Here is a 9,200-nt window from a genome sequence, read left to right as displayed (position 1 = left end):
TTGGATATATTGGTTCAATCATAGCATTATTTCTGTAAATATTTCATAACTGTTCTTAACTGCCAAACGATAAGTCCAAACACTACTGCAATATGTTTGCCATTTCAAAATCATATTCCAATACATATATTGCTTAACAAATATTGCAACCTAATGGTATTGCAATATCATTGCCCATACCTAGTATTACACAGAACAAAGAAATACAATATATCAGATAGTTGTTTATTATATAAATTATAGTGGACCGTAACACATAAAAATAATTATGAGACAAAAAAAAACAAACATTGATTGAAATAATGTATATCAAATTAACACCCTCTCACAACTGTTACACGTCTCTCATCTGTTGTTAAACAGGGACGTAGACCTGATAGGTTTGTACCCATTGTTCGCTGCACACTGTCAGATATGGGGTACGTGTAGTTCAGCTTCTAACACACTTTACTTACCATGTATATCAATCTTCTTTACCAGAATTTCAAACATATCACTTTAACTGTCGCATTACTTTAACTGTCGCAGAATCCATACAAAATAGTCAAGAACACCATTACGTCAAACTCGGGGACCTAACTAGGAGCACAGGTCATGTACATGTTTTACCATTATCTCTTATATTCAATCGCATCTCTGCTGTTTAAATTCAAATATAGATAAGAAATAAAATGTGCAAAAGTTTATACTTATATATCTATTTAGGGATTGGTTTTGTTTGTATGTGTCGACCAGTGTGTACAAGTTCCAGATCAAATGTAAATAATTAAAAGTTAGACATACTTAATGAAATCAGACCTATAGATTTGCCTTCAGTTTGTTCTATAAACTAGATGTGCTTTTATTCTTGTAAACGGAATCTCAAGATATATTGCGAACGGGAGTTCTAGTTTATTTCCAAGAGCCAGATTCACTGCTAGAGGGCAGCAATGTCACATTAACTAATTCAAATTTACGCGAATAAAGTATGCAAATTTTAGTCGCGATATCTAACGTGTTTACAGCCGCCACCTAGTGGTGAGGTAATAAACGTACGTTGATAAATGTCTGAGACACTTTGCAGCACGAGGCAGTTAATTACCTTCTCAGTATACACAAAACCGCGGGTCCTTTTCACTCTAGATTGCAAATTGTTGCCGAGTTGAGTGAATCCTGCCATTGATTGGTGGCATAAAATCCTCACTCATCACTCGCACTGTTCCTCATCCCAACCGTAAAGTCCTATCAATGTATTACAGTGTATAGGGTGTTGTAGCTGGTTACCGTACTGGCCTTCCTGCGGACTGCACAAAGGAGCTAATGGTTCATATTGTGCGAGTTTGAAACTAGATTAGACACGAGGATATGTTCGTCACACACAATTAAAGAAACCATGAAAATTCGCCCATCAACTTTTTCATAATTCGTTCAGCGCCTTTGACGACTCGTCAAATGAGCGTGTTTAGAGTAGAGGAGCATTAAACTTTAAAATGGAAAACAGCATGCAGTTAACTGTAGCATTGTTCACGGCAGCCATCAGCATTTAGGCTTCAGTTGGGAACAATGGTAAGGCCACTAGGGAATACATCTGAACTGTTATACGCATGTCCAGTCCGGCTGGTATAATTACTACCCTTCTTCCCTTCATAAACAATTCTCCGGTGTCCCTACAGTTGTTCAATAGTCGATATAATTATATTTGTCTGTTAAGAGTACTATTTTTGAAGCGTCGACATGCTTGGCTTATCCAGCAAGTACTTGTATTTGATCCAGTCCTCTTCATTGTAAAAGTGCCTTGACTCAGAAGGGATAGCGGGACTATCATGGTCGTGGAACCATTTCTCACCGGAGGGTAAAAAGTACCCCGCACCATCCCAGCGTCTACTCCAAGCGGAAGTCTGGAACGGAAGTAGGTTTGGCACTGGGACACCGGTGTACTGTGTGGGTACTCCTGACAACGTGATACCTACAACAAGACAAGACGAAATGTATTGAATAACACAGAACTGATCACAAAAGTATATGAATACTTTACCCGATATCGAAAGTTGGTTAAGAAATGAAAGTAATGCAATCCAGTTATTTTCTGGTTTCAGCTATGTGCTGACAAGTATTGTAACCACTTCTTACACATTACCAAAGCACGATTTCCCTTTAACTGTAACATGGAGTAGGATTGTTCGCTATGGATACATAACAATGATTCACACAAGAAACAGTCTGTACGTACATTTGTATAGAAACATAAAGACATGCAATCTGCAAAAGATGGTCAACGTATCGACGTTCTTCAACTGTTGTTCGTAAGTCGACATGAAAACATTCTTCTCAGCTGTTTTAGATTAATAAACATACCACTAGGCTTTGGAGCAGCGTCCCGCATTCGTTGATATTCGACCCAGGCGTCTTCCGACTCAAACAGTACCGCGTCCCTTTTGGTTTTCGGAGGGAGCGCCTTATACTCGTGGAACTGGATCCAGCAGTTGGATAAGGGGATGTAGTAGCCCGGCCCCCGGTACACGTGAGACTTTCCCGTACCGCTGAGGTAGTTGTGGACGGGGGTGGGATTGTAGGGTCCCCTCTCCTTCAGGTTCACCCCTCCACTAGTTGCGTACTCCACTCTGTGCATCCTGGAAATATAGATTAGAGGTTATATCGTACTCCAAGTGAAAACAACATATTAGAGATTATATCGTACTCTAAGTGAAAAAATATATGAGAATTTATACTNCGGGGGGGGGGTGTATCGTGACATATTGTAACTGCATATTTGAAATAAGAAAAATAACTTCCTACACGTTTTATTTTTATTATCAAGAACCTGGTTAAAATTTATAGACTGCTTCCTACACAGATGCCTGTCTGAAGTGTACTCTGGCTGAGGCTAGATGACAGGGAAAGGTTATCTCGGTCAATTCGATTCCAGACTAGAACGGACATTTCTGTCTCCTTGATACGACCTTTTGATATATACTTGTACCAAAGGGAGCTGACATTTTCATTTTCACTATTTTTGTTAAGTTCCTTTTTTCATTTGCCTTTTTCGAAGTTTAAAAATGTTCTCTTGGATACGGCAAATCGTCAAATAGGAAAAACATTGAAAATGTCATGATTTTAAATGTGAATATTTGAGCGTGGTTAGGAATCATAACATTAGAGTGCAGGGCAGGCTGACTACAAGTAACGGGTTTTCTTAGTAATTTGTAAATGTCATTCACATTGTGTATGTCTAGTTCTACTGATTTCATATGATCTATTCATACACGTCATCATACACCTCAACAATGAATCTCAAAACTAAAACTCAAAACGTTTGTCTTCCTTAACAGTATCTTCTACAGTCACTGCATCACTCCTATAGTGACAATACCATAAATGGTAAATATCTAAGCATTGAACTGTTTTGATATGGCTTTTACAGTCTACATGAACGACACAGTTCTGCAGGCAAAACATCATAATTCTCGCTAGCATGTTATGGTTTGTTTGCCTGCAAAGCTGTATCATTCACTTAAACTGTAACTGACATATCAACGGTGCTCAATGCTTATATCTACTTTTTTCGAAGTATTTTGAAAGATGCTGCTTAATATTCAGCGTTCAGTTCTGATTAGAGTGTGCCTCTTCAATGAATGGAACGTCCATCTTTCATGTAGGGTCAATGGTATCTAACGTTACAGCTACGACCTCAACACGTATATATATAGGCCATAGCATTTACAGTCAAAGGGGCCGCGGTGGCCACGTCTGACATTCTGCTACCACTAGCACTCCATCACTGGGTCGCAGAACTCCGGCTTTCATCCACCTTCAAAAACTGGCACGTCCTTAAATGACCATAGCTGTTAATAGGAGGTAAACCGTGTTATGGATGCTGTATTATTTTGTCATGGTTGTTATATCACTTCATCATGGTTGTTATATTACCGTGTTATGGTTGTTATTTGACCTCATCATGGTTGTTATATTACCGTGTCATGGTTGTTATATAACCGTGTCGTGGTTGTTATATTACCGTGTCATGGTTGTTATATCACCTGATCATGGTTGTTATATTACCGTGTCATGGTTGTTATATTACCGTGTCGTGGTTGTTATATTACCTTGTCATGGTTGTTATATCACCTCATCATGGTTGTTATATTATCGTGTCATGGTTGTTATATTACCGTGTCATGGTTGTTATATCACCTGATCATGGTTGTTATATTACCGTGTCATGGTTGTTATATTACCGTGTCGTGGTTGTTATATGACCGTGTCGTGGTTGTTATATAACCTCATCATGGTTGTTATATTACCGTGTCATGGTTGTTATATCACCTCATCATGGTTGCTATATAACCTTGTCATGGTTGTTATATTACCGTGTCATGGTTCTTATATTACCGTGTCATGGTTGTTATATAACCTCATCATGGTTGTTATATTACCATGTCATGGTTGTTATTTGACCTTCTCATGGTTGTTATATTACCATGTCATGGTTGTTATTTCACCTCATCATAGTTGTTATATTACCGTGTCATGGTTGTTATATTGTCATGTCATGGTTGTTATATTAACATGTCATGGTTGTTATATAACCGTGTCATGGTTGTTATATTACCTTGTCATGGTTGTTATATAACCTCATCATGGTTGTTATATTACCATGTCATGGTTGTTATTTGACCTCATCATGGTTGTTATATTACCATGTCATGGTTGTTATTTCACCTCATCATGGTTGTTATATTACCGTGTCGTGGTTGTTGTTATATTACCGTGTCATAGTTGTTATATTACCGTGTCATGGTTGTTACATTACCTTGTCATGGTTGTTATATAACCTCATCATGGTTGTTATATTACCGTGTCGTGGTTGTTATATAACCTCATCATGGTTGTTACATTACCATGTCATGGTTGTTACATTACCTTGTCATGGTTGTTATATTACCTTGTCATGGTTGTTATATTACCATGTCATGGTTGTTATATTACCTTGTCATGGTTTTTATATAACCTCATCAAGGTTGTTACATTACCATGTCATGGTTGTTATATTACCGTGTTATAGTTGTTATATTACCATGTCATGGTTGTTATTTGACCTCATCATGGTTGTTATATAACCGTGTCATGGTTGTTATTTCACCTTATCATGGTTGTTATATTACCGTGTTATGGTTGTTATATTGCCTTGTCATGGTTGTTATATTACCGTGTCATGGTTGTTATATTACCTTGTCATGGTTGTTATATTAGTGTGTCATAGTTGTTATATTTCCGTGTCATAGTTGTTATATTACCTTGTCATAGTTGTTATATTACCGTGTCATGGTTGTTATATAACCTTGTCATGATTGTTATATTACCGTGTCATGGTTGTTATATGACCGTGTCGTGATTGTAATATTACCGTGTCATGGTTGTTATACTATGTCATTGTTTCCTATATTACCACACACCATGGGTATCATATACATTTACTTCAAATAGTGACATTCTCTATAATTGGTTAATAAAATATTTTTTTCTATGACACCTGAATGTTCAGGAAGCAAATGCAACCAACGAGCCCCCATATATATTACAACCCCTTCTATGTCAATCGTCTTTCTTAACACAAAGCCGCCCTACACCACAACATTGAACACCACACCCGTATACGGTATAAATATCATATACGAATACTTGTACACAGTATGTGTTGAACTCAAAAACAGTGTGATCTGTAGATCTCGACTGGGTTTTTAGGCTTTGTTGTTGAATGTTATAGTAATAGAAGGTGTTTGGCACTATTTGCAAACTTTGCATTGCACCATCGCCCAGTCAGTATATATTCTTTATCGTATTGAGGTGTTGATTAGGTTTGACGAATGGGGTGTTATATCTACCTGTAGATGTTATCTCCCCTTTATTACATGATTATCGATCGTTTCTCATCTGTATACTACACCTGTATACAGGTGTGACGTTCCTTTTCCGCATGCGCTTATATAAGTAACCCGACAATAAGGTTTTGTTTATGTGGAATAATATTTCCATCACGAACACAATAAAATAGTTTTTTGTAATTCATGACTTTGATCACAATCACACCTGTGCACTTACCTGTGGCTGTCGTGACTGAGCAAACCGGATGTTTACCTGTGTGGTGTTACGTCGTGTAACCAATGTAAACTGATTAGGGCGCCATCTACACACAGACGGCTGATTGTGCAGTGTTGACTACGGGTCATTTAAACTTTATCCAACACGAGGAGCTTAGGAAGACCGTACAGGCTAAGCACGGGAGGATACTAACAATCGGGTTGTTGTTTTACCTGAAACACAGGTAAGACATTACTGCAGCTGAACGCAGTTGTGTGCAGGTGTGTCAAATTGCATCGCAGGTGTTAACAGGAGCTATCTACATGATGGAGGGGAGATTACTCCTATTGAAATTATTTGTTTGAAACTTGCTGATGTGAAAGGCGGGAGCCTTGAAGGGTTTTTGAACTTGTATGTGCACTAAATTTCGAATTCCAATCAAATCGAGTATACAATGTAAAATAAAATACATGAGTTGTAACAGAAAGATCGAGGTAGATATCGTCACGTTATGTTTCATTAGTATAGNCCCCCCCCCCCCCCCCCCCCACCCCCCCAATTTTCCACGTTTTTTTCAATAACCGTATCTCCCTTTTACAGAGTTCTTTCCTTCCATCCCTTCAATCCCTGTGATTGTATCCCGTCCCCCTTTATCTTTCATCGAATGCCATCTTCGGCTTCTCTCTCAATCTCCCCGCCCTTCCACATCTTTATCCAGGGCTATCTCTTAAATCACCAATCTCTCTCTCCGTCTTTTTCTAAATAACCTCTCCTCCATCCCATCTCCAACCCAATGGTTATTCGGAACACAAAATAAATGATTTTTGTTATTTTCTTTGGAGAAAATGTTTGTTATAAAAAATGACCTGTCCAGGTTTTGTGTTCCAGGTAACCAGAAAGCCATGCACCGGAAGGAGTACGCCACAAGTGGAGGGACTTACCTCAAGGAGCGTGGTCCCACTAACGCCGTCCCCCTCCACAATTACGTCAGTGGTGACGGAAAGTCGCACGCGTACAGAGGCATGGCCCACTACGTCCCCTCAGAAAGGGCCTGGATCGCCAAGGACCAGTTTCGATCGTTGCCACGTGAAACCAAACGTGACGCTATCGATATTCAGTCAGAGGACCAGTGGGTGGACTTCATGAGGAACCGAGACACGCCTTCTGGTAAATAATTGAACGGTGCATCCCCAAATTAGTCCGAGTCTAATATTATCGAATATTGGAGCTGGAATAAAATTCCGATTAACGAATGTGTAATTCAACGCTCCTTGTCACTTGTCAGCATTATAGAGATCACACCGAAAACGAAAAAGTGCTCTGGTTCGTTTTTGGAGTTTAAACTCTCCAATTTTGAATTCAATTTCGACGGATGAGATTTAATTGCTCTTAGTTTTTCTTAATAAAATGGCAACAGATAATTGCTCGTTAATTTGACCTTGTTTCATTTTTTTTGTATTCCCTGCCTTACATATATTGTAAATTTCTGCATATCTTCGACTGTACATTTAGTTCCCGTACCATATGATTTTAAATGTGACAAACATTCATTAATTCTTTTCTTTTCAATAATTATTGAATCATTTGTTGTTAACAGGTTACTACAATGAAAACATAGGCCTACTGCAGACTGGTAAAGCCGATCTGAAGCTCTTCGGATACACTCGGAACCTTCCTGCAATGCCATCAAAAGACATTTTCCAAAATCCCTGGCCGAAGAGTGATGCATTTGTTCCGGTAGAGCGAAAAGGGCGTGGCGATTACTATGGCTACTATCATGAGGCAATTGAAAGTGAACGAGAACGACGAAAGAAAGAGTTTCCAACGAGCTGGGTGATCGAAGCTAGAGACGTGCCGAAGTTATAATTTCTTATGAGCACTGACCTTACATGTTCAGTAAAACCTGACGTTACCGACATTAAGGGGGCGGGGTTAATTTGGTCGTTTATTGTGTATCGGATGTCGGTAAACTCAGGATTTAACGTACAAGTAGACATTTTAAGTCAACATTTGTCTAATATCCAGTCCGGATATATTATATCTTAGCAAACGTTAAAGATGAACACTTTAAGTCTGTGATAATAAGAATGGGTTTCATGTTTATCTATACCTCTCAAAACTCCCATGAACACTGTTTAAATAACACAGTATTTATCACACTGGATGAAAAGTTGGTGGTTTTCCCAATGGGACCTCGGGGTTTGTTACAGTCTGTATGATTGGACAATCATGATGTATTCCGTCTTTGCGTATTGCAGAGTTATCTTCTCCTGTGAGCAGATATTGATTGTTACCTCATTGGTTTGTGCGTGAAAATTACGTCGTTTTCTCAAAAAATGATGACGTTACTCTAACAAACAAATGACGTAACAATCAATACCTGCTCACAAGAGAAGATAACTCTGCAATACGAAAAAAAGGAATATGTATTTATATATCATAGCGAGAGATGTTTTTTCTGAACCTAAGCTTTTAATATCACTCTCTACATATCAGGATAGGGCCAAACATAAAAAACTGTAACAAATCCACGAGTGTTTGTGGTATTCCTCAATATACAGCAATATTCTCTTAATCTGCTATGTATTATTAGTGTTATAGTGTACAGAAATGTATATTTAATTTGTTGTGCAAAAAAATTTATAAATATATGATGATGAAAATGTAGAAATATCTTTCTTGACATTTCTACAAAAAGTTGGCTTTATTCTCGTGTTCAAATTATGTTATGGTATTTGTTTTATAGATGTGTCCAATATATCCAGATAACAGTATTAAAGCGAACTGTGATGATTGTGACTTTTTGTATGTTTCTTCTAATTGTTTGCAAATTCAACACATATTACACAGATCTATGTAAACCAGTAGACAGGACAGCAATGCTAGTATCGACTACGGGTGTATTGCTATCCACAACACACGTATACTGTATTGTCAAGTCATGGTGACAGGACGTTCTAGAACCAGATTGTTTAAAACTACACAATTTGAAATAGTTTAATGACACGTGTCGGGGTAAGGGTTAAGGTAAACTCATTTAGATATTTCCTTGAAGGAAACCGAACAAACATATTTTTCTGTTTCAATACAAAACTGAATGTATTCATTCCCCTTGTCCAGTTTGACCAATATGAGGAACGCAA

The 9,200-nt window shown here is 38.1% G+C and overlaps 2 protein-coding genes across 2 annotated transcripts; one reads left to right on the top strand and one right to left on the bottom strand.

The window, feature by feature from the left end:
• Positions 1 to 242: 242 nt before the first annotated feature.
• LOC110442696 lies at positions 243 to 6,144 on the bottom strand. The gene is made up of 3 exons (XM_021486416.1): positions 6,079 to 6,144; positions 2,335 to 2,609; positions 243 to 1,945 (listed from the first exon to the last, which is right to left on the bottom strand). The coding sequence occupies exons 2-3, from the start codon at positions 2,606 to 2,608 to the stop codon at positions 1,695 to 1,697; spliced, it is 525 nt and encodes a 174-aa protein (XP_021342091.1). The 5' UTR covers position 2,609; positions 6,079 to 6,144; the 3' UTR covers positions 243 to 1,694.
• Positions 6,145 to 6,156: 12 nt separating this feature from the next.
• LOC110442695 lies at positions 6,157 to 8,365 on the top strand. The gene is made up of 3 exons (XM_021486415.1): positions 6,157 to 6,301; positions 6,946 to 7,224; positions 7,655 to 8,365. Exons 2-3 carry the CDS (start codon positions 6,960 to 6,962, stop codon positions 7,921 to 7,923), a joined length of 534 nt encoding a protein of 177 aa, XP_021342090.1. The 5' UTR covers positions 6,157 to 6,301; positions 6,946 to 6,959; the 3' UTR covers positions 7,924 to 8,365.
• Positions 8,366 to 9,200: the final 835 nt, after the last annotated feature.

Source organism: Mizuhopecten yessoensis, unplaced genomic scaffold (assembly GCF_002113885.1).
Source record: "Mizuhopecten yessoensis strain PY_sf001 unplaced genomic scaffold, ASM211388v2 scaffold716291, whole genome shotgun sequence".
Lineage (NCBI taxonomy): Eukaryota > Metazoa > Mollusca > Bivalvia > Pectinida > Pectinidae > Mizuhopecten > Mizuhopecten yessoensis.
Note: the sequence above shows the minus strand (reverse complement) of the source record. Positions and strands in the feature narration are given on the sequence as shown.

Bases quoted from the DNA above. Each gene is read 5' to 3' on its own strand.
- LOC110442695 (XM_021486415.1), top strand. From the start codon at position 6,960: ATGCACCGGAAGGAGTACGCCACAAGTGGAGGGACTTACCTCAAGGAG. The intron at 7,225-7,654 runs GTAAATAATTGA...TGTTGTTAACAG, and splicing joins GAACCGAGACACGCCTTCTG to GTTACTACAATGAAAACATA.
- LOC110442696 (XM_021486416.1), bottom strand. From the start codon at position 2,608: ATGCACAGAGTGGAGTACGCAACTAGTGGAGGGGTGAACCTGAAGGAG. The intron at 1,946-2,334 runs GTATGTTTATTA...GTCTTGTTGTAG, and splicing joins CGCTGCTCCAAAGCCTAGTG to GTATCACGTTGTCAGGAGTA.